The 27,297-nt window shown below is 42.8% G+C and overlaps 2 protein-coding genes across 3 annotated transcripts; both read right to left on the bottom strand.

Annotated features, from left to right (window-relative positions):
- Window positions 1-84: 84 nt before the first annotated feature.
- Window positions 85-26,547, bottom strand: LOC115755282 (malate dehydrogenase [NADP], chloroplastic). Of its 2 annotated transcripts, XM_048283308.1 has the most exons (16): window positions 20,315-20,325; window positions 14,191-14,200; window positions 5,916-6,180; window positions 5,681-5,780; window positions 4,745-4,831; window positions 3,983-4,067; window positions 2,668-2,849; window positions 2,497-2,567; window positions 2,296-2,386; window positions 2,126-2,200; window positions 1,933-2,034; window positions 1,685-1,807; window positions 1,192-1,260; window positions 1,034-1,102; window positions 600-653; window positions 85-512 (listed from the first exon to the last, which is right to left on the bottom strand). In XM_048283308.1, the coding sequence occupies exons 3-16, from the start codon at window positions 6,068-6,070 to the stop codon at window positions 459-461; spliced, it is 1,317 nt and encodes a 438-aa protein (XP_048139265.1). In that variant the 5' UTR covers window positions 6,071-6,180; window positions 14,191-14,200; window positions 20,315-20,325; the 3' UTR covers window positions 85-458. The 2 variants fall into 2 exon arrangements, with proteins under 2 accessions (XP_048139265.1, XP_048139266.1); XM_048283309.1 differs by lacking the exons at window positions 14,191-14,200; window positions 20,315-20,325 and adding an exon at window positions 26,540-26,547 and having other exon boundaries at window positions 5,916-6,151.
- LOC115755290 (probable 2-oxoglutarate-dependent dioxygenase SLC1) lies at window positions 26,356-26,797 on the bottom strand. Its single transcript, XM_030694612.1, has 2 exons — window positions 26,681-26,797; window positions 26,356-26,580 (listed from the first exon to the last, which is right to left on the bottom strand). Exons 1-2 carry the CDS (start codon window positions 26,795-26,797, stop codon window positions 26,356-26,358), a joined length of 342 nt encoding a protein of 113 aa, XP_030550472.1.
- Between the last annotated feature and the right edge of the window lie 500 nt (window positions 26,798-27,297).

Below are 27,297 nucleotides of genomic sequence, written 5' to 3'. Positions count from 1 at the left end.
TGATAATCTCCATCAAGCATCAGTCGCCGTAAGTTGAAACAAAGGTAAAGAAAAACATAATAATCACAGGAGCAAAGCAACCCATTGGCTAAACGTGCCATCTCAAGTTCAATGAGTTTGTCACAACAGATTGGTACAACGATACAACTGAGTATACGGAGTCAATAGGCATAAAGATTCCACAGCCATGGCATCTGAGAAAATAATTTCGAAAGCACAAGCGTTAACTTACACTGTAGTACACCACTGTCCGCCAAAATTTTTTAGTGCAAATCTTGAATATGAAGCCACGCTATCCACCCAATTAGTTCATTCTTCTCTCCTCCATACTTCGCATGAATATTAACCTTCGTCTAATTACATATGCTTATAACGAACCCGACAGCTTGTTATTGTTAACAACCAGCTCTTTGCAGATTCTCCAGGGAAAAGAAAAGGCCAGGTATGAATGAATGGAATTACATTTCTCCAGGAAGCATAGTGTCCTCCGGCAGATCACAAAAAGCAACACCCTGAAAGAACAGATGGAAATTTGTAAATTATAAACCATAAGAAGGGTTTTTGAACGAAAATTTACGATGTGGCTATCCGATGCCTACCCCTCCAATCAGGTGAGCTACACATCGCCTCTCTGCCAGTAACTCTGCTTCAGTCTGCACAATGACGGTTCAAGTTAAATGAAAATTATAGCAAACCCATATAGGTCAAATGAAAATCAAGAGCTTTTCTCATTAACTATTGATTACAGTTTAACAATCATGCAAAACTCTATGCTTGAGGAATTGGCATCCAGAAGTATATTCACAGCCCCTCATTGATGAGACCTTGTTTTCCGTGAAAACAAGGGAAGACATTCATACTTTTTGAAGAATTAGAGTTTCCAGATTTCAATCTCATAACATTAAAAATGTCCGTTCCATGTATATTTTATCATATTTCCTGCAGAGATTTGGGCACCTCTATTCACTGAAGGAACTTTTGTGCCGTTCAACAAGCAACATTGACAGGCCAACTGTTATGGAGAAAAGAGTACCTTGGTTATTCGCTTGAGGAGGTAGTCGTCGAATATTACATCCTTCACAAGCTCATAATCACCATCTCCCTAAAATAATGAGGATTATCTTATCAAGGATTCCAACGCTATACGGGCATTTAGAAACCACTGAACGAGAAAATAAACGATTTACTTACCTTAGATCTGCATGGCACGCTGAATACAATGCCCTCAGCAATGCCATAAGGATTTCCATCAGTATACACCTGCACATTCATTTATACACAATAAGACAAACAAATAACTGACATCACAACACGCTATCTGCGAACGCTACTTAACCAAAGAACTGGGTTCGGCAGTCACTTCTTACTGATCAAATCTTAGTAGGTGCATTGCAGGGGGATCGATAAAATTTAAGGTTGTTTAACACTAAAAAGCCATAATCTAGGGGCATAGGGATGAACTATTAATCTCTCTTGTCATGCATTGTCCTCATTCCAACTTTTCTCCAAACCGTAATCTTTCCAAAATATTGGAAGTGCTACTTTCTGAATGAATCAACAGCTTCAGTAAACCAAGCAAAATTAAATAGCAAAGCCAAACTGCATACATTCAAACCAAAGAACTTTAAAAAATTCAAAGAGAGAAAGAAATATACTCATGAACATTAAGGACAGACATACTCACCCCTGAAGAGAACCAATCACCCTCAGGCGTGGGAGTGACGAGAGACTTTATGGCATCAGCAATTGACACCGCAGTTGATGCAGCCGAAGATCTTCCCCACTTCTTAATCAACACCCCACCTCTCTACAGATCAAATCCGTACTTCTCTTTAGTAATCAAAGGTGAGATACAAAATTCTCAAAAGAGGTGAAATCTAATTATACTTGTCCAATACAATGCATAAGACTCATCTGTTTCTTGGATCTTACCTTCTGGACTTTGTCAGTGAACTCCTCTTCTAGCCACTTGTGATCTGTGATCACCTCCTTGACTGGAAGCCCATTGATTCTAGCATTTAGAAAGTCCGGCACCTGGAAATTCCAATGGATTTTTCTTCTCAATCAAAGATGAAACAGGGATGGTTTTACTTCCACTTTCCTAGAGCAAAATCTGAGTAATAACCTGAGTTGTCGAGTGGTTTCCCCAGATGGTTGCATTTGACACCTTATCATAGAATACACCTGCCTTGAGTGCTAGCTGCACAATATTTAAGTCAACATTTCGTTTCAATCGATCCTATTGTCAGGACATAATAAAATGTATAATTCTTCACTTCAATGAGCATATCTTGCCTGGCATTTCGCACGGTTCTCATCCAAACGTGTTAAAGCATGGAAGTTTTTTGCAGGAATATTAGGAGCATTTTTCAAGCAAATTAATGCACTGCCAAAAGAATGAAGTAGAATCTTCCATTAAGGGCCATGATAGAGCTACACTCCTTATGCTGCCAGAAACAAAGAGCAAAATTGAAGTATAACCAAACCATATCTTACTTGGTGTTGCAGGGGTTTCCTACAACAATTACTTTGACATTACACGAGGCAACAGCATTTAGAGCCTTTCCCTGAAAAATAAGTGAAGGAGATAGAATTAGCACCACCAATTGTTTCTTGAGACGTTCATGAGCGGGTATATGCAGTCTGCAAAAGATACTGCTACGCTACCTGCTCAGCAAAAATCTGCCCATTTACGTCTAGTAACTCAGCTCGTTCCATTCCAGGCCCTCGAGGCTTTGCTCCAATTAGGAGAGCCCATTCCACATCTTGGAACACCTCATAAGGGTCGATGCCAATCTGAACTTCCCTCAACAATGGGAACAAGGAATCCTCCAATTCCATAGCAACTCCTGTATGCATTAACATATTATCTCAGTAGTAATGAAATGAAGGTTGATTGAGAGAACAGCTACTTGTGTTTGACTGTGAGCCAGGACACGAAGACTTGTGTAATACATAGATAAATTGAGCAACTCTGGAACTGATACCTTTCTTACACTAGGATTATATCAAATTATACTTGCCAATCAGAGAGGATGATGAAGGGAGTCTTATGAACAGGTAGCCCGAATGTAGTCATCTGCCTCTAGTTGCTACAGTGTAAGTCATGCGATTTTGTACTGCCTTAATATATGCGTCCAGATTAGACCAAACAAATGTGCACACATGCATACAGTTCTTGTTAAGTACCACCAGGAGTTCCAAAATGACTCTGTTCAACATAGACAACGCAGTATGTGTGTGGAAGTGTCGCAAACAAATATAAATTTCCTCTCAAAAACTGATGTTTTTGTTATATGTGAAATATCTGCGTTCAACATGGACAACACCATGCGCCCGTGGAAGTGTTGCAAACAAATGAAATTTCCTCTCAAAAACTGATGTTTGTATTATATGCGTCAAAAAATGGATTCATTGGACAATTACTACAACATGGCACCTGCGAGATTTTGTGGGACCATTGCCAACTGCTCTAAAAGTTTAAACTGTTAGATGGAGGCATGGTTTTTAAATATTCTATCACTCCCCTTCACGCTCAGCCTAGTCTTTTTGCGTGGACATATTTGATTGTGAAGACAAAATGATACCTAGAAAGATTTCAACTTAGGACCTCTTGCTCTAATACCATGTGAGATTTTGTGGGATTATCGCCAACTATTCTAAAAGCTAAAGTTGATAGATGAAGGCGTGGTTTGAAATTTAAATATTCTATCAGTACCAATTTGCCGACAAATGTTTAATGGTGCAATCGAGACAATCATCACATGCAAGAGCACTTACTAAGTACATTCAAGATAGTCAATTGCAAGATAGATCAAGGCACCTAGTTAAAGTATGCTTGATCCAACATTCATAAGATCAGGAGCTTCCAATTATGTATCGAAAACTAATATTACTGGTTTTAAGTCCATGCATTGGTTAAAATGATAATATTTTCCAGAAACTTGAAAGCAAGAAGTAGCCCTCCATATAGGGCACATACCTTCTAGAGCTTGGAATGACCTTTCTGAACCCAAAAGTTTTAAAGCAACAGGTTGATCAGGACCAAAAACCTGACCTGATGCAAGCTGGAAAAGAAGGAAAAGTTGGGTCAATCTTCCAAAGTCGGGAACCAAAATAGATTTAGAGAAATCTTGTGTATTAAATTGTGGAAAAAGATGTAGCAGCAGAGTTAATCAGCAGAAAACAAACAAACTCGTGAACTTTCTCCGCCAAAGATCAGATGACTATTTCTCTTTGTATAGTTTATTCAAACCTCAAACACAATTTGGTTGACTGAAGAGACAAGTAGTGTCAACAGTACACGGAATCGGAACTGCTATTAGAAAAACAAAAAAAGGTGCCAAATCGCTGGCACAGACAAGCACACATATAGTGGGGATTCGGTTAGTGTTGCTCCTCTGATTACAACTATTACAAAATTGTAACATGTAATTTGTCCCCAACTACTTCTGCAAAGGAAAAAGAAACAAACAAAGATGGGCATGCACTGAAATACTGTCCCAAGGAGCTGCTGCTGACAATAACTAAGGAATGCATATGACAGTTCCAAATTTGCATTTCAATTGGCAAAATGTTGCAAAACCCATGCAGTTAATAAAACAGAAATTCTCCCTCTTTCAGAAAAGGACCTTTGATGTCAGCATCAATAAGAACTCTGTAAAATGGTCCAACTGCAGAACAGAATCAATCACGAGAGCAGACAGGGAATAATATCTACCAAGAGACTGCCACAGATCCTTACTTTGAAAAGCAGATGATTAGAAATCATTCCAGCAGCACCAGATACTGCAACATTTATTAGTTTCTTCCAAGATTTTGTCTCTTCTTCCTGTGACCATATTCAACAACATGAAACACATTATTGAAGGAAAAAATGTCCCTGGAAGTTCAAACTGAAAATCGGATGACATTAAACCAGCTCAATTACAAAAACTATTTTTGTTGTTTGATAGAATAATTACAGACTCGACATGCAGCCAATCCTTGTCATAAACCCAATCTAAAGAACTTCTTAACCATAAATCTAGGATTAGCGCTTATTTCACTTCTAAGTCAAATAATTTATATGCAGAGCAACCATACAGGCATTTGATGGAGCCACCATCAAGAGACATAGTAATAAATTAAGTCGAAACTGTACGTGAACCAGTCAGAAGAATAATAATACAAACTAAACACACATACATATCCATTCACTTTGGAGGTATCAAACAAGAAATGCTCGAATAAGTCGACTCATGTTTATTTTGTTTTTAACAGGATCCACTTTCTCACATGAACATATTTACTTAGAATTTCCGCACGTCCAGGAAACATACCGTTAGACATGGACACCATCATAATTGGGTGAGAAGGAGATCAAGCATTGAGAATCTAGTGACTGATTGACCAAAGTGAAAATCAAGAACATTAAATGCATGACAGCCAAAACAAATACTGTCGTAACAGACGCGGCCATAAGGGCCAAGGGCAATCCTTTTCCTCGGTCAAACATTTCAACAAGCAATTCTAATGCTATATCACCTTCTCGTTCAAGCTTGTCAGCATACAATATAGAGCCCAGAAAAACCAAGGACTTGTTCACCACGAAGTAGCAACATTGAATCAAACTCAAGATGATATGACACATACACTAAGTAAGTACAGAAAGCTACACAAAACTGTCAAAAAAACATACAGCCTTGAGATCGTAAGTGAGGCAAAAGACACCGAAGCACTCAGGCTTATTGCTCTTCGGATCTTTGGTTTGCACTGCTACTGGAGCTTGAGCAGTTTGACTGAAAACAATTAAACCACCATAAACTCAGTACCAAAAAAAAAAAAAAAACCCCAAAAGAGAAAACAGAGTCTAATTAAGACATGTTAACTGTGAAAGGAAGCAACTTAGTGAAGCAAGTGCTAATAAAACTTACTTGACTGAGCAAGAGATTCTTGAACTGTGGGTTCGCCGGAGAGGTCTGAAAGACAGGCGACGGAAACTGGGAGTGCCAGCAGATAAGTAGAAAACCTCCGAAGAGCGAAGGCCCTGTTTTGTGCAAGTGGGTGTGGTCAGCTCTGCCACGGCCATGGCAGCAGAGTTCAAGAAAACAGAGACTACTCAAAAAAGGATGGAACTTTGCAGAGAGAACGATGTCCTTTAATGGGTGATCACGGGTGTTCTGCGCTAGAGAGAGAGAGGGGAGAAAAGTTGGAAGTGAGAAGAGGAAGAGGGAGGGGGAAAGGATGATCTTCGAAGGGACGGTATAAGGCCAGGAGACACGACACTTGTCACTACACGAGTCCTTAAATCTTCTTGGAAATCAGAGGCTGCCGTTTCCTGCTGCTCCTCCTTGGGGCTTTGCTCTTTGGTGCGGGTGAACATTCTTGGTCCCAAAATGGACTTGCAGTTAGCCCTCGACTGCCCCTTTTCTCTCTATGATGGTCGACGCGGGTGCTTCATTAACTATTTTGTGTGTGTGTGTGTGTGTGTGTGACAGAGAGAGAGAGTCTGTTTTTGTTTGGGCAGATGACAATTGAGACCAGATGGGTTTTAGCACCATGGTCTCAGGATGTTCGTTCTAACAAAATTCGCAATGTCAAAAAAAAAATAGTAATTCTTTTTAAAAAAAATTTCAAATAAAAACATGAAATATTCTCATTTTATCAATTAAGGGTTTGAAATGGGTTTTATTTTAAATAAAAACTTGAAATGATTGACACAATATTATACGGATTGCAACCAATGCTTAAGGGAAAATTTGAAGGCTAATGGTCACCCAACAATTTTTTTAATCCCTTTTTCGATCGGCGAGTATGTAAATTGAATTGCATTCAATGCTCCGACCGCAATCGAGAGAAAACAGCATTATGCTCTAATTTCCCCTCATTTATTCGTCGTTGCCCACAATTTTTTCACCGTGATTTGAACGAGACAACATCTAATCACAAAATAAGATCCTCTCTTACCATAACTTACTACTAACGTTTGAAGTAGTCTTCTACAGATACCAGCCCTCATTCTCTCTTTGTTTTTTTTTTTTTTTTTGTTCTTGACTCTGCAGATTGTGCTGTACAAGTTTCCTTCTTGCATCTAACGAAAGAACCTTTCGACCGTGAGAAGTTCTGGTCCGGGACCGAAAACTCTTGTTGGTCCACGGGGGCCTCAAGAGAATGTCAGTTGGTCACTTCTCAGCTGCACTTCTCCGAGTCCACTTCCCCTCACCAGTAAATCCTCCAGCCCGACATGGCCCATGTGCCCATCAGTTTTATACTAGTGTGGCTAGAATTTGACCATATGTTGATTGAGAAACAATTACTAAATCACTTTTGAATTGGTATGTCCATCCTGATGGTAAATATCGTTATGTTTCATAACCTAGGAAGAAACCGAAAGCGCAAAAGGCTCAAGATTTTTAAAGAACAATTAGTTATTTCGCCATTTTCTCTTCTTCTTTTTCAGTCGGGATAGGGAGTACTTGTAAAAATTACGAGATCAGGCGTAAAAGTCTTTGCAAGAGCTTGCTCTTGGTGTCCCTCTCCGGCTAAATAGGAGCACGGATACGTGCGAATGGGGAAAGAATTCATGCATCGGTGTCACGATTGGCGTAATCTAACCGCTTAATCACACTTTCCGCACTATATACTAACCTTGTAGTAGGATTCTTTATCTATCTGTTTCGATTGACTTGCTTCTCAATCTCTCATTCTCACGAGGCTGCTGCACAAAATTCCTTCTTCACATTTTGCCCCCCCCCCAAAAAAAAAAAAAACGAAAGAAAAAACAATACTAACAACACTAGGATATAACAAAGTACATGGTAATTGGCTGTCACTGGGCTTGCTGTATGCATGGTTGAACAAGGTGAGAGAGGCTCCTCTATAAACCCAGATTAGTTTTCCCCAGAAGAAGGGGGAAGAACAAAGAATCTACAAGCGAAACATTCAACACATTTGTCTGCCGCTGATGAAATTTTTGTGTTCATGTTGCATATTCCATAGCAAGAGGCTTGAAAATGAGAGATTTCTCCGGAGAAGCACCTTTTCTTCAGGACCACAAAAGAAAGGAAATTGCTATTAATCAGCTACTAGCCAACCAAGCTGAGAAATGAAGTGCGGTGCATTGTTTTCTGGTTATCGGATCAAATTCCTAGCACGCTTTGTATCCTTTGTAAATGCCAAAATAGGACACGATGAAACAGCCTAGGGACCTCAACATGGCCGAAAGTTGTCCAGCTGACAGCAACCTCTCTCGAACTCAAGTGCCCATTTTGTTTGGTTTTACACTTTTGATGCAAAAAGTACAAAAAGAATTCTAAACTCATATCAATTCAATTCTAAATTTTTTTCACATTGGTACCAGTTGTGTCGGTTCGGCTAATTTAATCCGGAAATTACTATTGTGGATGTCGGCCATCTGATGTGACACGGCTAGCGCCGATGTGGATAATTTTTTTAAAATTTTTAATAATTTCTTTCTTTCGTTTTCCTTCCATGTCGGCCAGGGCTGGCGCCGCGAGGCTGCCCATGCCAAGTGTTGCCTAGGCGAGGAGGAGGCTCGGCGAGGCCAACCCTCACCTAGGTGATGCTCGATGAGGCCCCTTGGCCTAGGCCAAGGTTGATCCTTGCTTGTGGTAGCGAGGGCGACCCTCGCCGAAACAAGCCATGGAAAAGAAAAGAATGAAAATTTTAAAAAAATAATCATTTTATGTAAAATATCCACATCAGCGTCATTCGTACCATGTAGGATAGTCGATGCTCACGTCAACAATTTTGCAACCTAAAGCTAGATAGACTCAATTAGTACAAATGTGAAAATTTTTAGAATGAAATTGGTCAAATTGAAAGATTTAGGACATAATTATTGCCAATGCAATATCTTTAAGACTTTTTTGGTTGTTTTTCCCCGATCTCGCTCCACAATTTTCATGGTCAAACGTGGCCAATAGTTTCAAAAGCAGAGGAAAGAGCTATACCAAATGCAATAACGGAAGAGAGTGGGGAGTCTATTGCTCCTCCTTGGCATCGTGCCTCCACAGATTTTCACCGTTGGATTCAAAAAGCAAAAGATCGTAGCGTCCAGGCTGGCGTCTGGAGCAACGAGCAGTGAAAGAATAGGGCAAAAGGATACTAGGAGTCAATATTTATGTACGGCGCTCACTTTGATGCCAATATTTATTTTTTTGAGATCACTTGAGTGCCAATTTTTTTCGAAAAATAGTTATTTCAGTGCCAACTCCGGTGAGTTTCGGCGAAAATATGACATGGCATTTATGTGGCTCACCGGAGCTTCCAAGTCAGCAATTCAAAAGTTAAAAAAAAATTAGAAAACTAAAAAATAAGCTAAAAAAACTAATATATATATGTGTGTGTGTGTAGCAAGGGCTAGGGCTTGTGACGCAGTGTTCAAGGAAGATAACAAGCAAATCCTTGCTTAAGAGAGAAATCTTGAAAAGTTTGATATCAATAATAATAATCTCCAAAAATGTCATAAACACACATTTTATAGGGTGTTAAAGCTAATCCTAACCATACTAGTATTCGAATCATCAAAAACGAAAAATTACAAAAGTGCCACTAAAATAAAATAAAATTCAAAAAATGCTAAAAAAAAATAGAAATCTCCGTCTAGACGATGCCGAATTGCCAAAATCCATTGTTAGTCATAGCCAAAGGCATGAGTATTGATCAGGAGGCCGTTTAGCTTCAGACGGTCGAATTTGAGCTCTATCCGACGTCGTCGACCCGGTCCGCTCGGTTCTAGTCGCAATACTGTTTCACTTTTTGATTGGATTTCTACCTGTCCAATCGATCCAGAAATGCACTACTAATATCATCCGCATCAGCTTGGAAGCCCTCGCCCTCGCTGTCACTGCCCACTATCGCCGACAATGGCCGACGAGCATGGGGGATGGCCGGTGGGGTCGCCGCCCACAAGGTGAGGATGCGCTAGGGACGACGGGACCTTGCCATTGCAAATCCGAGCAAGGCTCAATCTCACCCAGTGACGGCCAGGCGTCGTGGATCACCAAGGTGGGCGATAGCGGCGAGGGATTCCGAGCCTTAGTGGCCGCAACATAGTTTTTTTTAGCTTATTTTTGTCGCGACCCGCCTTCGGCCTCCCGCGAGGGTCCGACGGGTTTAGAGGTATTGCCATAGATCAATGGCGTGGACTCTCCCAAGTCCTACCTCGCGTGACATTGGATTCATTTTATTGATTAGCAAATTAAAATGCTATTAAGAGTCGCCACTAGCCTATTGGGGTCGGCTAGAAACCAATCGAGACGCAGGAGGGTTATCTCGATTCCTACGCAACCAGAGCTTCTAGGTTCGGGGACTTGTTTACGCTAACTAGATAATTAGCGCCCTTTCGTACCTAACCAATTGATATTTCCTAAGGTGACCACACATTCGCATATCATTCTAAACTTACCAGGTATCTAACCGACTAAATGATCATGCATAATGTTTTTCCATCATTTCGGCAATTACCTATTTATCCTTAACCTAGCATATAGGGAAAGCGATTAACGGCAATTTTTCAAAAGACAAGTTATAAACACTCAATCGGTAAATATGCCAAATAAAGATCGGATAAGCACATGCACCAAATCTATGATGGCGATATTTAGACAAACAATTTCGACGCGAAGGTCGAATTACAACGCTTATCGACCGAACGGGCATCGGCTTCAATCAACACCAATTTCGGCTTAAAATTCACATTAGGGTAAAAAGGTCAAAAAACCATTTTTTAATTTTCGAAATTTTTCCGATTTTTTGAATTTTTATTTATTTTTTGATTTTTTATTAATTATTTATTATTATTATTATTATTATTTTAATTAAAGGGCACCGGCGATCGGGTTCCGACCGACTGATCGGTCGTCGGGCCCGATCCGGTTCGCGGAGAGACCCAAACCGGGCCCGGAGGACACAAAAGGGTTGGGCCCAATTCTCTTTGTTTTAACTCAACGGCTCCCAAATTTCCGGCCCACTTTCCAAAGAACCAAATCAACATGGACCCAAGCATTCTTTTTTTTCTCACACCAACCCAACCGAACAAACCCACGCGGCCAGACCAGCCCCTTTCTTGAACAAAAAACGGCCCACTCCTTTATTTTCCTCCTTAGCACCAACCTCTCTTCTTCTTTTATTTTTTTATGCCACAATCCTCTCTTCTTTTCTCCACGCCAACCCAATCTCATTTTCTTCAATCCACCAGCCAGCCTCCCATTTCTTTTACTCAATCTCACCCACTCAAGTAGCCCAAACGACCTAAAAAATAGACATGGGAAGGCTTGCTCGCTACTATTCAATCATCTTCCTCGTTGCGCCGCGACGTCTTCTTTTCTTTTTCGAACCGGACGGCACTTTGCGCTCGCCATGACTAAACGACGCCGCCGGTCCGAGTCGCCACCCGTTGTCACTTGGTTCGAGCTTGCGCGTCTCGACCTCGCGCACCTTCGTTCGGACTCGCGCGCCTCGTCGAACTCGCGTCGCCACGCTCGGACTCGCGTCGCCTAAGTTCGGACTCGCGTTGCCATTGTTCGGACTCGCGTCGCCTAAACCCGAGCTCACCTCGCCTTCGTTCGAACTCGCGTCGCCTTCGCTCGGACTCGCGTCGCCTAAGTTCGGACTCGCGTCGCCTCGTTTGGACTCGTGTCGCCTAAGCCCGAGCTCGAGTCGCTCGCACCGTCGGGGCTCGCTCATCACACTTCGGGTGTCACGCTCCAACGAGCCTTCTCACCAAAGACGCTTAGGTCCGTTCAAGATGCCGCCGCCTATAGACGGGCCCCAAACTCGCTCTTCCTTGCCGCTAGTCGATCTCGCATTTGCCCGCACGAGTCCTTTTTTTTTTTTAAACGGAGTAAAGCACCCCAATAGCCTCCGCGAGGTGACGTTGAACCAGCCAACTCGGTAGGATCTTCCGCGAATCAAAGACTTTCACTAGCGATCTCCCGAAGAATAGCCCGACGCTAAACCGGCGGCCTTCATACTCGACACGGACCGCCGAACGACATCGCTCAAGCTCCCGTCAAGCCATCACTTATGGTTCAAGCCTCCTCATGCGTCGGAATCCTACTAGCCCTTGAACCACTTAACCAGGCCCGCCCCACAAAGAAACTCCAACGGAACACCACGATCCTCCGTAAAACCGAAGACCACCGACAACGGGTTCGACGAAGGCTCAAGATTATCACAGCTATTCCATCTCGCACAACCGAAACTCTCCAATCGTTATTCACTCAAAAGACTACCCACGCTTGAATGTAGACCGGGACCGTAAACTAATTTATCAAGACTAACGGGTATGCACGAGTAATGAACTAAGAAAATGGACCGAAACTTGAAACCGACATGGGTGGTCAATCTAAAGCGAACCAACGGCTCAACAGCAGATCCACGTAGCCAAGACGACACCGAAACCCAAGGCTCGCCGGTTCGAGAAATCGAGTTCTCGGCCCGGAGCCCAGGACCAAACGGGCAACCAAACCTAAGAGAGCACGCCAACCTTTTCGTACGAAGTCACGCTTCACGGGTGAGTTCCCGGAGATCGATTGCCGTGTTCTCCCTCTTTCGAGCGTCCTCGAACCACCTCCAAAGCCTCGCTGTTTCCTCCCCTTTCCGCAACGCACCCCTTCTTCTTGGTGTCCCCGAACGAACCAACCGAGGGCCCCCTCTCTCCTCCTTCCTTTTATGCACGTTGCCTCCTTCCCCAAGTTTTTTTTGTGCGGATGACAATGAGTGATGTGTGAAAAGTGACCGTGAATTTGTGTGGCTGAAATGAGTGAAGGAGAAAGTGACGTGAATAAAGTGAAAGAGAGTGACGTGAGAATGGGCTAGTGCAAGAAACACACGTGAGAAAGGCAAATAGCACAAGAAGAAATAAGAAGGAGAGGAAAGAAAAAGACTTGGGCCGAATGAATCAAGTGTGGGCCAAAGACAAAGAGAAGAAAATGGATCGACAAGGAGAATTGCCCAACCGGGTCACACTATCCGGGTTTCGCTACGCGAGCTCGGATCCAACGGTCCGATCTGATTTTATTTCTTTTTTTTTTTTCCTTCTTTTTTTCTTTTAAAATTCATTATGTATATATATATATATATATAATTTTTTTTACTTTTTCTATTTTGCAATAAGACAAAAATAAATTAGACGTATTCTTATTTAACGAATAATAATAATAATAATAATAATAATAATAATAATAACAACAACAATATGAGATCACCAAAATTAGGTGTCAAGCCCCTCTTGGAATGGGAGCTCGAAGAGGTTCCATTTCAAGACGAAAGGACACCTAATTTTGTTAGTAAACTAACCCGACAAGACTTGGGGAGAACCGCCAAAGCAACTATCGGGACAAAAAATGAGGAGACTCACTCGAGAATATGCTCCGGGCTCCAATCTTCTTAGTACTGCGCATGCAAGGTTAACGAAAACAAACAAAACTCGAGACGACCGTATAAACGATACGAGCTTGGCCTCGATGGAAATGGCACGACCGTATAAACGATACAGGCTTGGCCTTCACTTGGTAATGCGTTTGCTCCGGGCTTTAAGGCTCACCGACTTGAGGGGACTTGCTCGGGAACCGGCTCCGGGCTCATGCCTCTCCGTACTGCTCGGCAAGGTTAGCTCAAACAAACACACCTGGACGACCGTATAAATGATACGGACTTGGCCCTCGAAGGAACGACACGCTCACGGTATTCGACCCGTGAAAAGGCGATTGAAAAAGTCACGCTCACGGTATTCGACCCGCAAAAAGGCTATTGAAGAAGTCACAATTCATGGTCTTTGACCGGAAAAAGGCTATTGAAAAGTCACGTTCAAGTCTTTGACCCGTGAAAAGACTATTGAAAAGTCACGCTCAGATCTTTGACCCGTGAAAAGGCCGTTGAAAAGTCTCGGTGAGTCTTTGACTCGTGAAAAGGCTATTGAAAAGTCACGTTAAGTCTTTGACCCGTGAAAAGGCTATTGAAAAGTCACAGTCAGGGTCTTTAACCCGTGAAAAGGCTATTGAAAAAGTCTCAATTCGGGTCTTTGACCCGTGAAAAGGCTATTTTGAAAAAGTCACATAGTGGGCTTAGCATTGCATCATGCTCACCAATGAGGAAACCCGCTTATAGAATAGGCATCGGGAAGTTAAAGTTCACCTTACCCGTCCAAAAAAAGTTAGCTCCAACAAATAATAATTTCAATGAAGAGAGAGTGCTGCTCGGGGTTGAACTTACACTTCGGCCTCGGAGTACGCCTCCGGATTGCATGGGACAAGCTCTTGACCTTAGCGCTTGCATGTCGATCGAACTTCCGAATGAAGTGAAAATATCGTGAACGGACTCCGCCACCGCGACTTACACTCGCATGACTTGGTTCTTCACAAGCACTTGGCATCATATCCGTCCAAACAAGGTTAGCTCGAACAAATACTAACACTAATGAACATATGTGATATGTTCGTTCACACCAAACCCGCGGATAACGAATTGATCAAGCCGGGTCCCTACATAACTCAACTTATGAAACATATTTGAAATGATGAGTAGATGTCATTAAATGCATGAGCAGATAGAGTTAAGTCTACTCGCCGGGGAAGCTACTTGGCATAATGCGATACCGCCGACTTCTCACTCGGCTCGACAACAACGCGACCATTAGATCCGATGGGGAAAATTGATTGATGGGAGAACCGTCATTCCCGAAATTTTTTTTTTTTTTTGGTGAAAACCTTGATTCAGGAAAGACAACAATTTTGCTTCATAAAAAGGGTTTATTGAGCATGCCAAGCTAAAATCCTTAGTCTAAAGGGCTTCTCACACATTTTTGTCGGGGATATTCCGTTGATCCCAATCACTCATTTGAGGGTTCCGGGATAAATACTCTTGAGACCTCGCACTCTTTTCGTGTCTAAGGTTTCGGACATATTCGCAATGCATACATTATTGATCAATCAAAGGTCTTTCGGGGACCGTAATGTTGGCTTGGTCACGGGCTTACACAAAGGGCTTCTCCGCTTTGAGGCCACACTAGGGAGATATTTGAAACTACTACCTTCACCGGGTTTACAAGTCAAGAACCCGGAAGATGAGACAAGAAATGATTGACTCCACTCCTTCAAGCGGTAGCTTCTTTGCAAAGTCTTCATGTCAAACTCGAAATATCCCAATCGGAAGAGTCTTTGGATGGGTTGTAATGTCGATTTTGGAAGGCTTATAGGCTCGATGAATTTTTTTTTTTTTTTTCATGGGATTTATGAGTTGGTGACCATCTTGGTGTTTTTACCAATCTCGCTCCATCCGGGAAAGCATCCTGGGATTACAACCTACCTCGAGAGTCCAATCACTATATTTTTGTACTTGGCAAGAAAAGAGTTTTTCTCTATTTTCCGCATTTGTTTCCGTTCGAGGTAAGCTCGATACTTTTCGCATTTGGCTTTTTCTCTCCGGGCTTTGGCCTTGCTTTTACTAGGCACTTTGCTTTTTTAGCCCCTTATTTTCCATTTTCTTTTTTTTTCTTCTCTTCTTTGCTATTTTCATGAGCTCTGACTTTCGAGACATTTGACATTAATGCCAATTTTCCGGTAAATCACATATTTTGCCCCAATTTGGGGAGATGATCACCACTCGGTTTAGAAATGAATGATTTCAGGCTCAACTTGGCTAGCAAAGGATATTGGTGTTTGGGTAGAGAAAGAAATGCTCTTCTTCATTTTGGGACGCTTCGAGCCTCCATAAAGATTCACCCGAAATTACCACACAAAGGTTAATGCAAGTGAAGGCAATTAAATCTTTCTTACCTTTTCTTCAATTGATTTTCAACAACGATCTCCTGCATTTGCCCCGGTGTGGGGTGGTTCTTGACAGGGTATTTTGAAATTCTCCTTACTCAAGCTCAAAGTGGCTAGCAAGGGATATATTGTGTATGGGGAAAAGAAGGAATTGCCTTTCATCACTTCGACCCATGTATACATTGCGAATGGATCCTCTATCCCAAGACACAAATTTTGTTCTCACTTCACTCAATCTCGAGTGTATCGGGGTGTGTTTAGGTGGGGCTTGCCTTTCATCCTAAGCACTCTCACTTGGCAAACTCAATACCTCCACTTTATTTGGTAAAAATCATCTCATCGATAAACCCGCAAGGAATTTCAATGCAAGATGCATGTATGCATGAATGGACGCACTACTTCAATGAACATGGATGATGTTTTTCTTTATTTTATTTATTTATTTTTTTTTTGAATGAGCTAAAGCATGAACTCCAACTGTACTAAGGATGAGATTTTTATTTTTATTTTTATTTTTTTTAATGCTTTACGGATTGAACATTTATTACGGCCTAGCTAGGGACGAAACATTTGAGCAAATCATGCGTCCCGCAAAAGCTTTGGGAAAGGGAGACTTACTTGATCTACTCGGCAGCCGATCCCTTTGTGTCCGCTTTTCGGGGATTGATGATGATAGCACATCCTATACATGGAGATAGAAGTTATTATTGTGAGGATGACAAAACTTTTTGTCTCGACGCTTCTTGGAGATGTATTCCCTCTAGACCGAGGATATACATCCTTCTTCAGAATCCCTAGGGAAAATTTGCACGATGGTCCCGCTGGGGATAAATCTACATGACGATTTTCCTAAGCAACAAATTACTAATATTCCGGGAATCTCCTCCTTTCAGGGAACATAATCTAATTCCACATTTGAGATTCGCATGAATTGAGAAACTTGCTAACTCCGTCCCTCCAACGATCAATTGCTCGAACGGGGTCACGATCAAATTGGATGCTAGATTTGATCACTTCTCATTCCGATTGTCATTCAAAATAAGACGCCTATGTCCTTACCTAGGAATTGGCAGAATGCCCAGATTCCTCATCTAGGACTTTCCAGAATGCCTAGATTTTGCATCTAGGACTTTACAGGAAGCATGGCATTTAGGGAACCTTTCTTCTTGGAGGGCTTCAGAGAGAAGGATACTTACCCGATCCATGCCGGAAGGCCGATCCTACAATCCGTAAAGGAAATCACGTTAGTGAGTATCCTTTTTGGAAATGACAACTTGGAACGATACAACGTTATACTTTTGTCTACACTTTTGGGGATTGATGGTTCCCCACTCATTTGAGTTCGTCTCACCATTCTTCTAGCAAACCCCTTTTTTACCTTTCCGCTTGTAGCTCTCTCCTTGTGAGAGTTTCTCATCCGATTTTTTCTTTTCTTCAAGGGACCTACCCGCGGCGAAACGATCTAATAACCCTGTCATGAACAGAAGGAAACATATCATTGCCCGAATTTTCAAGAATTGAAGATTGGAAACGATGATGTTACCATCCGTCTAGGGATTTTCATATAGTGGAAATGCTTTTTAGCTTAACCTCAAAGGTCACCGTGATGCATGAGTGGCTTATAAAAGGAAAATGGAGTTGCTAACATCATCCCGCAGCTTTATCATCTCAAGGGACGATTTTGAGGAATATCCCATTACATACGATATCTTCGATGCGTTCTCGCCTTTGATGAGATTCTCGATTATCTGTTGAGAACCGACTTCATCCCTTAATACATGGTGGTGATGGATCCGGTTGTTCCAATCATCTCCACATATGCATAGGGATAGAAGTCCCAATTACAAGGATGACAAGCTTCTCGTATGGTCCAATGAACTAGAGATCGCCTCTGTTTAAGGGGTCTACAACCTTTGTTGCCATGGTCTAATTCGGTGTTTAAGACCCGCATGAGTTGGGACTCACCGATTTCGCTTCTCTATTTTGGTTGACAGAATAGTTCAACCCTTTATCTTTGTTGGCTCACCTAACTTCTTGTTGTTGAAGTTCCAACTTTCTTTGTTAGGAAAGGAATCTTCTTAGGCAGACCGGATGTTGATTCGTCTTGGGCTTGGCTACACCGGGTGTTAATGCGCGTCGACTAGCCGATTCTTCATGTTTGCTCTTCTAATGGCTTCATCCGAGCTTCTTGGATAATTCTTCAAGTTGCTTGAGGAATGAAAAATCATTTGGGATGCCCTGATTTTTTTTTTTTTTTTTTGAAGTATCATCTCGAGTCCTAAGCGAAGGCGTTGAGCAAACCCCGTTAACTCGAGTGTCCACGTTTCCCCGCTAATCGTAGGCTTGTTTTCCAATGTCCGCATCTCCCTTCGCTTTGATTTCATCTTTTAAGATGCTTTGCACCTCCCCTTTTGTCAACTTTTCCATTTGGATGTTCGGCACTTTTCCTTTACCGGCTTTGCCACTTGGCGGCAATGGTTGAATGGATCAATAGCGCCCAAGGTTCAAGTATTGTCCGAGATTCCGCAGCCATCCAAGTTAACTCCTTTAAACTTTGTTGAGAATTAGACCGTTGGAGCCATCATTATGAGGGAACATTGATTTGGGTCGTATTTTCGCCTTTTTCCGCAAAATAAGGGAAGTGCAAAAAGGTTTTTATTAATCTTTATACAATATATACATTGATGCCGACCACGGGATCGAACCCGGGCGCCGGACCATCATCACTCCCCATGCCACCAGCCGCGGCCGTTGGCGTCCTTGAGTTGCCTTGCTTTTTATTTAAACGCCAACTCTCATACGACACGACTCTTGATGTTACGTCGGACGGCCACGCTTGTACTAGTTTTGAGTCGGTTGACAATTCTCCTTCTTCAAGCTCGCTTGAGTTTTGTCATTCCCAACCTAAAACAACTCAAAAATCCTTTTACGGCCTTTTGGGGTACCGCCTCCAAGTTGATTTCCCCATACTTGTTTGGTAAGGTATCCATGCGCTCGACACGATGAGGAAAAAGATACCCTCATGTCTAGATTTTCCCTTTCCATCTTTGGGAGAAAGGGTTCACGGTATTTTGCCTCGTTGGCAGACCGCTAATTGTCGCCCTTTTCAATGGATTGGATGACTTTGACATTCTAGCGCCAAACTTGATTGATGGGTAAATGCTTCTTTGAATCCACTTGTTTGCCGAAAGACATGCTTTGCCCTCAAAGGTTGCCTTGTAGTGAAATGCTCCCGCATGGAGTCATGAATGGAGTTTTGCTCATATCATGTTCCTTTCATCGAACCTATTATAGCCGAAAGGCTTGTTCTCGAAAGAGAACCATTGGAATCTAGCGTACATAATTTTGACGTCATCCTTTATCATGTGGACGATATCCTCTATTCAACCGTATAGTGAACGATCTCGGTGGAATCAAATTTCAAGGTCTTCAACACCTCCGTTCGATCTTCTTGGACAAATTAGGCTTTATCCTTCTCGATTGCTATTTCTTCAGGCACATCTAAATTGGTTACCGAAGCACTTCGCCCGGGTTCACCTGGCGTATTGATGTAAGACCGGGTGATCGCATCTTAGTTTCCTCGGAGAAGATTGACCAATCTAGTGGCTTCGTTTTCTTGCAATTCCGCCCGATCTTGGCCTCTTAACACGTCCGCATTACCCAAACTTACCGCCACCGTCAACTCTACTGTCGATGGTTTCGACTCCTCATGGTAGTTCCATTTGAACTTTATCTCATTTGGATTCTCGCTGTCACTATCCGAATTTGAAAAACTCCATCCTCACGAATCGAGTCACAAGTGCTTTCATCACGATCATATAGATGTCATGGTTGATTTTCTATGCTCATCGCTCGGGCCATTCTTCGTTTTCACCGCGTGACGAAATAATGCGTTAGCTTGCATTTGAATGAATTCAACTTTGGGAGCGAAATACTCCCTTCTATCTTGAGTAGATGGCTCACTCGATTGTCTCTTCCACGTAGGATGCATTGTCACTATGGTTGAGCACACTCATTTATCCGCAAATTGAGAGATAGAACAAGTCATTTCATATTCTCAATGGAGCTAAGTTTGAAACGATACACCTTGCTACCGAAGTCGAATGATTCTTTCGATCCAGTTCGTTGGCGAGAGTCATCGCATCTAGAATAGGCTCTTCGCTTTTGGTGAATGTCTTCCCCGAGCATCCTCATTCTAAAACTCTCCAGATGTCGTAGCACACGGGATGGGTTTTGGACCTTTGGCCGTGCAAGACTACGATTGCGTCGGATCGTCGCCGAGGTCCTCGTTCTTGAGGGCATCGATGCTGGATTATTTTTGCCAATGGATCGTGGTTCGCGGCATGACAACCGCATACTTCATCTTGAAATCGGGAAGTCCGAGGAACTTGAACGAGATGACATCGGTCCAATTATCCTTGAACAACGCGATCCCCTTGGTGGGGACCGTGGATGGACTACTTCAGCTCCTCCATAATCTTCCTCTTGGGATTCAAGAAATCAAAACGTCATTGGTCATTTCCTTGGAGAAAGCTAAGGACCGAGGAGGAAACTTCTACGGCTCGACTCGTTGCTCCGGCTCCTTGGTGGTATCAACGAGATAATGACCTCATTGTGGATTGGTGCCAATTTCTCAAACATTTCGAACTCCACTATCGTGGCCGTCGTCACGACTTTTTCATTTGTCATCGCAAGGAAATGTGTATAACACGTCATTTTGAAAATGAATTCAAACGATAATTTGGAACGACACATCCTTTTCCCCGCATCAAATGATCTCGTCACGCTTGCGTCCAGGGTTGCCTCAATGATCGGATCCATTGCCCCATTTGACTTTTGAAACAGTCTTGGGTGATTACATCCTGTCGAGGCTCTTCTAACAAGGAGGATTGATATTATCCACATGGATGGATGCGCATCGTGTCATCCATCGATCTTTGGTTTATGTTAAACCTTTCTTCGTTTGAGTTGAGTGACCATGACAATTCATGTTCCCGACCTATTGTGCAGTTTCTCCTAATTAAGAGCTTCCTACATGGTAAATACAAAATAGATCAACCGTTCGCAATGGTTCGGACTAAGAACAAGAACGAGATATATCATTTTTATCCTCCTTCGTCCTTTGTCTGAAAGGTCTTAACACCAGGTGCTCCATTGAGTCCGTCTAGCGATCCTTTCAAGTTTGAGCATCTTCGGCTTTTTGGGCTCGGAGGTTGAGGCCACTTTTCCTCAGCAGGAGGGCTAGCCATCACATTTGAATCCATGTTCATCACCTCCAAGCGGGTGATCATATGATATCACTATCTTGTCCACATTTAGTTTGTTTTATTGCACATGCAAAAAAGGGGACGATATTTAGCATATAATTCAGAATGAGAAAGATTAGGAACGACTTCCTTTTTATTCACACGTGGGCACGATTGCTCCTCCATAGTGGCTATCCTCTACTATCATCGAAATAGGTCCATCTTTCGGGGAGTTGCTCCAGATTGGTTCTTTTTGTCCATTTCGGCGCATCGTTCGCTAACCAACTTTGGCTTGAAAAACAAAGAGGAATGAGGCTTTCCCATTCCGCCGAACCGGATGATAGGTCATCGACTCGTTTGGAAGTGTGGCCTTCACGTTCTCCGCCCAATTACAGAATGAACATAGGTTTAACATCTCAGGCATCACTTTGCGACACAATCTTTGCATGGTCCGTCAAGAGAATCTCAAAGAATGATCTTTATTCATATCCTACGAGGGAAAGACAATAATGTTAGCTCCTAGAAAGAGAACGATCTTCAATGATATCGCCTCTTATAGAAAATGAGGCGACGATACCGCCCCGCAATCTCAATCTAAAGGCATTCGGTACTTCGCTACAATTTCATTGTAAGAGGATATATCATTAAAAGATCGTTCACGATTATCAATAGGATGCCCATTCAATTTCAAAATTTAACGCACACAAAATGGCATCAATTTTGAAAAATTGCTTCAGACAATCCTTTTGCAAAAACGACATGAAAATTGTGACAAAATGATTTGTTCATTTGAAATTTACTCTTCAAATTCACTACAAAAAGTGATCGCCAAAATTTTTCAATTACGTACTTATACCATGTAGGGCATTCAATTGATTTTCGCGAACTATCAAAAATAAAATTCGTAGTGGACCAAGGAAATCTAAAATCAACTCACAAGGCGGTGAACGGTACCTGTTAATGGCATTGACATGCGTATGCTAACAATGAGGTTCGACACATAAAGAGTAGGGTAGACTAATGGCTAAAGGCTCCCACCACAACGAAATGATGTACCGCCCCAAAAAACGCCGACAAAGATAATCGGGTTGGGGCACACATTTCGAGGTGATGAGCGGGATCGAAATGATTGTGCCATTTGCAACTGCGTATGGCCCAATCTATTTCGATACCTCCTAAGGGTTTCCTGGGGTCGCAGTCAGGGTTTGACCCCTGGATGTGTGTGCAAAAAGTGTTGTGTATGAAAAACATGCATAGCAGGGTATATCAAACATCGCTTCTATATACATATAGAAAACATACATTCCTACGACTCCTCAAAACAAATATGTCAACAATCACTCCGCCCCTTATGACTCCCAACCCGCAAGAACATCTAATTACAAAATTAGCAGATTAACCCGATTTTTACCAACACAAAAAATGGTGATCAAGTTAGGAAATAATCAACCGGTTATTACGGCCTAAGTCTACATAGATTTTTAACCTATTAATTTCCCCAGTGGAGTCGCCAAGTCGTCGCGACCCGCCTTCGGCCTCCCGCGAGGGTCCGACGGGTTTAGAGGTATTGCCATAGATCAATGGCGTGGACTCTCCCAAGTCCTACCTCGCGTGACATTGGATTCATTTTATTGATTAGCAAATTAAAATGCTATTAAGAGTCGCCACTAGCCTATTGGGGTCGGCTAGAAACCAATCGAGACGCAGGAGGGTTATCTCGATTCCTACGCAACCGGAGCTTCTAGGTTCGGGGACTTGTTTACGCTAACTAGATAATTAGCGCCCTTTCGGTACCTAACCAATTGATATTTCCTAAGGTGACCACACATTCCGCATATCATTCCAAACTTACCAGGTATCTAACCAAGACTAAATGATCATGCATAATGTTTTTCTCTCATTTCGTGCAATTACCTATTTATCCTTAACCTAGCATATAGGAAAGCGATTAACATGCAATTTTCAAAAGACAAAGTTATAAACACTCAATCGAGTAAATATGCCAAATAAAGATCGGGATAAGCACATGCAGACCAAATCTATGATGGCGATATTTAGACAAACAATTTCGACGCGAAGGTCGAATTACAACAGTTATCAGACCGAACCGGGCATCGGCCTTCAATCAACACCAATTTCGGGCTTAAAATTCACATTAGGGGTAAAAAGGTCAAAGAAACCATTTTTTAATTTTCTGAAATTTTTCTGATTTTTTGAATTTTTATTTATTTTTTGATTTTTTATTAATTATTTATTATTATTATTATTATTATTTTAATTAAAGGGCACCGGGCCCGGATCGGGTTCCGGACCGACTGATCAGTCGTCGGGCCCGATCCGGTTCGCGGGAAGACCCAAACCCGGGCCGGAGGACACAAAAGGGTTGGGGCCCAATTCTCTTTGTTTTAACTCAACTGGCTCCCAAATTTCCGGCCCACTTTCCAAGAACCAAATCAACATGGACCCAAACTTCTTTTTTCTCACACCAACCCAACCGAACAAACCCACGCGGGCCATGACCAACCCCTTTCTTGAACAAAACAGCCGCCCGACTCCTTTATTTTCCTCCTTAGCACCCAACCTCTCTTCTTCTTTTATTTTTTTTTGCCACCCAATCCTCTCTTCTTTCTCCACGCCAACCCAATCTCATTTTCTTCAATCCACCAGCCAACCTCCCATTTCTTTTACTCAATCTCAGCCCACTCAAGTAGCCCAAACGACCTAAAAATAGACATGGGAAGGCTTGCTCGGCTACTATTCAATCATCTTCCTCGTTGCGCCGGACGTCTTCTTTTCTTTTACGCAACCGGGACGGCGACTTTGCGCTTCCGGCCATGACTAAACCGACGCCGTGGTCCGAGTCGCCACCCGCGTTGTCACTTGGTTCGAGCTTGCGGTCGTCTCCGGACCTCGCGTCACCTTCGTTCGGACTCGCGTCGCCTTCGTTCGAACTCGCGTCGCCTACGTTCGGACTCGCGTCGCCTAAGTTCGGACTCGCGTTGCCATTGTTCGGACTCGCGTCGCCTAAACCCGAGCTCACCTCGCCTTCTCGAACTCGCGTCGCCTTCGCTCGGACTCGCGTCGCCTAAGTTCGGACTCGCGTCGCCTTCGTTTGGACTCGTGTCGCCTAAGCCCGAGCTCGAGTCGCTCGCACCCGTCGGGGCTCGCTCATCACACCATCGGGCAGGTCACGCTCCAACGAGCCTTCTCACCAAAGACGCTTAGGTCATTCAAGATGCCGCGCCTATAGACGGGCCCCAAACTCGCTCTTCCTTGCCGCCTTAGTCGATCTCGCATTTGCCCGCACGAGTCCTTTTTTTTTTTTTTTAAACGGAGTAAAGCACCCCAATAGCCTCCGCGAGGTGACGTTTGAACCAGTCCAACTTCGGTAGGATCTTCCGCGAATCAAAGACTTTCACTAGCGATCTCCCGAAGAATAGCCCGACGCTAAACTGGCGGCCTTCATACTCGACACGGACCGCCGAATCGACATCGCTCAAGCTCCCGTCAAGCCATCACTTATGGTTCAAGCCTCCTCATGCGTCGGAATCCTACTAGCCCTTGAACCACTTAACCAGGCCCGCCCCACAAAGAAACTCCAACGGAACACCACGATCCTCCGTAAAACCGAAGACCACCGACAACGGGTTCGACGAAGGCTCAAGATTATCACAACTATTCCATCTCGCACAACCGAAACTCTCCGAATCGTTATTCACTCAAAAGACTACCCACGTTGAATGTAGACCGGGACCGTAAACTAATTTATCAAGACTAACGGGTATGCACGAGTAATGAACTAAGAAAATGGACCGGAAACTTGAAACCAGACATGGGTGGTCAATCTAAAGCGAACCAACGGCCAACAGCAGCATCCACGGTAGCCAAGACGACACCGAAACCCAAGGCTCGCCGGTTCGAGAAATCGAGTTCTCGGCCCGGCGAGCTCCGAAACAACCAAACCTAAGAGAGCACGCCAACCTTTTCGTAGAAGTCACGCGTTCGCGGGTGAGTTCCCGGAGATCGATTGCCGTGTTCTCCCTCTTTCGACCCTCCGAACCACCTCCAAAGCCTCGCTGTTTCCTCCCCTTTCCAACGCACCCTTCTTCTTGGTGTCCCCGAACGAACCAACCGAGGGCCCGCCCTCTCTCCTTCCTTTTATGCACGTTGCCTCCTTCCCCAAGTTTTTTTGTGCGGATGACAATGAGTGATGTGTGAAAAGTGACCGTGAATTTGTGTGGTGAAATGAGTGAAGGAGAAAGTGACGTGAATAAAGTGAAAGAGAGTGACGTGAGAATGGGCTAGTGCAAGAAACACACGTGAGAAAGGCAAATAGCACAAGAAGAAATAAGAAGGAGAGGAAAGAAAAAGACTTGGGCGAATGAATCAAGTGTGGGCCAAGAGACAAAGAGAAGAAAATGGACGACAAGGAGAATTGCCCAACCGGTCACACTATCCGGTTTCGCTACGCGAGCTCGGATCCAACGGTCCGATCTGATTTTATTTCTTTTTTTTTTCTTTCTTCTTTTTCTTTTAAAATTCATTATGTATATATATATATATATATATATATATTTTTTTTTACTTTTCTATTTTGCAATAAGACAAAAATAAATTAGACGTATTCTTATTTAACGAATAATAATAATAATAATAATAATAATAATAACAACAACAATATGAGATCACCAAAATTAGGTGTCAACAATTTTTTATTTTTATTTTTATTTTTATCTTTATCTTTTTAACTTTTGAATTTTTTTGATTGCTGACTTAGAAACTCCAGTGAGTCACATAGATGCCATGTCATATTTTCAGCAAAATTTATCGAGTTGCACTTGAAATAAACATTTAAAAAAAATGGCACTTAAATGATAAAAAAAATATATATTGACACTAAAGTGAGCGCCATACACTCTTAGTGTTCTTTTGCCAAAAAAATTGTGTACTGAAAATCCTGAATTCTATGTGTCAAACATCTACCAGGTTTTCAGATTCTTAGATTTGTGTGCAATCAAGTTCAGGAAATTCTTGCCCCCGTATTCGCCGGACGAAACATTAGTGAAGGAAACCGGCTGCGTCGGTGTCCTTGTAGCGCCTTGGATTCACGTCGGTTATGAGCTGCGGAGATGAGAGATCCACACAATCGAATGATAAACCCCGGAAAGAAGCAATCGAGATTCGGATCATTGTAGGATTCACAGGACCCTCTGAAGTTGAATCTCCCTCTTATGGAACGTCGATAGTAGTTGAAGAAGCAGCATGAATCGAGTCCTTGTTGACGTTTTAGGACTAAAGTTTCTCTAGGCTGATCATTAAAACAATGCATAAAGCAATCACAAGTGCATCGTGACAGTAACCATGACAGAAACTAAGATACCAACCTCAAACATGGTCACTAACGTCGACCGCGACGTATTGGGAGGTAGTTCCATAGGTATCCATCTCCCTTCATGCTGAATCTGAAGACCTAGACCGGATTCGTCCTGATAAAGAAGCATGAGAAACCTGTAGTTCGAGTGAGGCGGCAAGCCGAGCGCAAGGTTGGGCTTGTGGCGAACCTGATAGCAGTTCACCACGAGAGCTGAATCACCATTTTCTAAATCTTCCATTGAACTGTCGTCCTCATCTTCGTCAAGTTCCTTTTCCTGGTGGGGTTGCCGTCACTCCTAGGCTCTCCAGGATTGCCCCCATGAGGTTCAAGGACAAGGACTTCAACTTATTGGAGTAATCAACTGCTGTTTCCCTGTACTGAGAAGTGAAAAGGATCCACCGCATTCTGCAGATCACTATACTTTTCAACTCGAATACCCGATAAAGAATGATCTTGAAGCAACTTCGTTTTGCTATGTGCACCCAGTATATGACAATGTCTAGGCACTTTATTAGGAATTTCTAACTCCATAAATTAATCATGTTTCGGAAAGAACCATGACTTGTGTATACCCTAGACCAGAGTTTACAGATGAGGCCATGCATGCATTGGCGAGTGAGCACTATTATTTAAGACTGGGGGCAGTTTTTGTCTAATGTATCTCCGCATTTGCTCGAGTAGAGGTGGCGTATTTTCACACAATTTGACACGTTTATGAAATGGCAAACTAGACAATTGACATGAATTTCTAAAAATAGGATTCTTTTTCAGGTTTAACACACAACCCGACATGAATTGACAACCCAAACTCGACAGCAAACAGAGAACTGCCCTCCCTAGGCACAAAGCGGCAGGATGAGAGGAATGTAAGGCATCATTGCTAGAATTAGATGCACAAACACAA

The sequence above is a fragment of the Rhodamnia argentea genome, chromosome 8, assembly GCF_020921035.1.
Source record: "Rhodamnia argentea isolate NSW1041297 chromosome 8, ASM2092103v1, whole genome shotgun sequence".
In the NCBI taxonomy this organism is placed as follows: Eukaryota; Viridiplantae; Streptophyta; class Magnoliopsida; order Myrtales; family Myrtaceae; genus Rhodamnia; species Rhodamnia argentea.
Note: the sequence above shows the minus strand (reverse complement) of the source record. Positions and strands in the feature narration are given on the sequence as shown.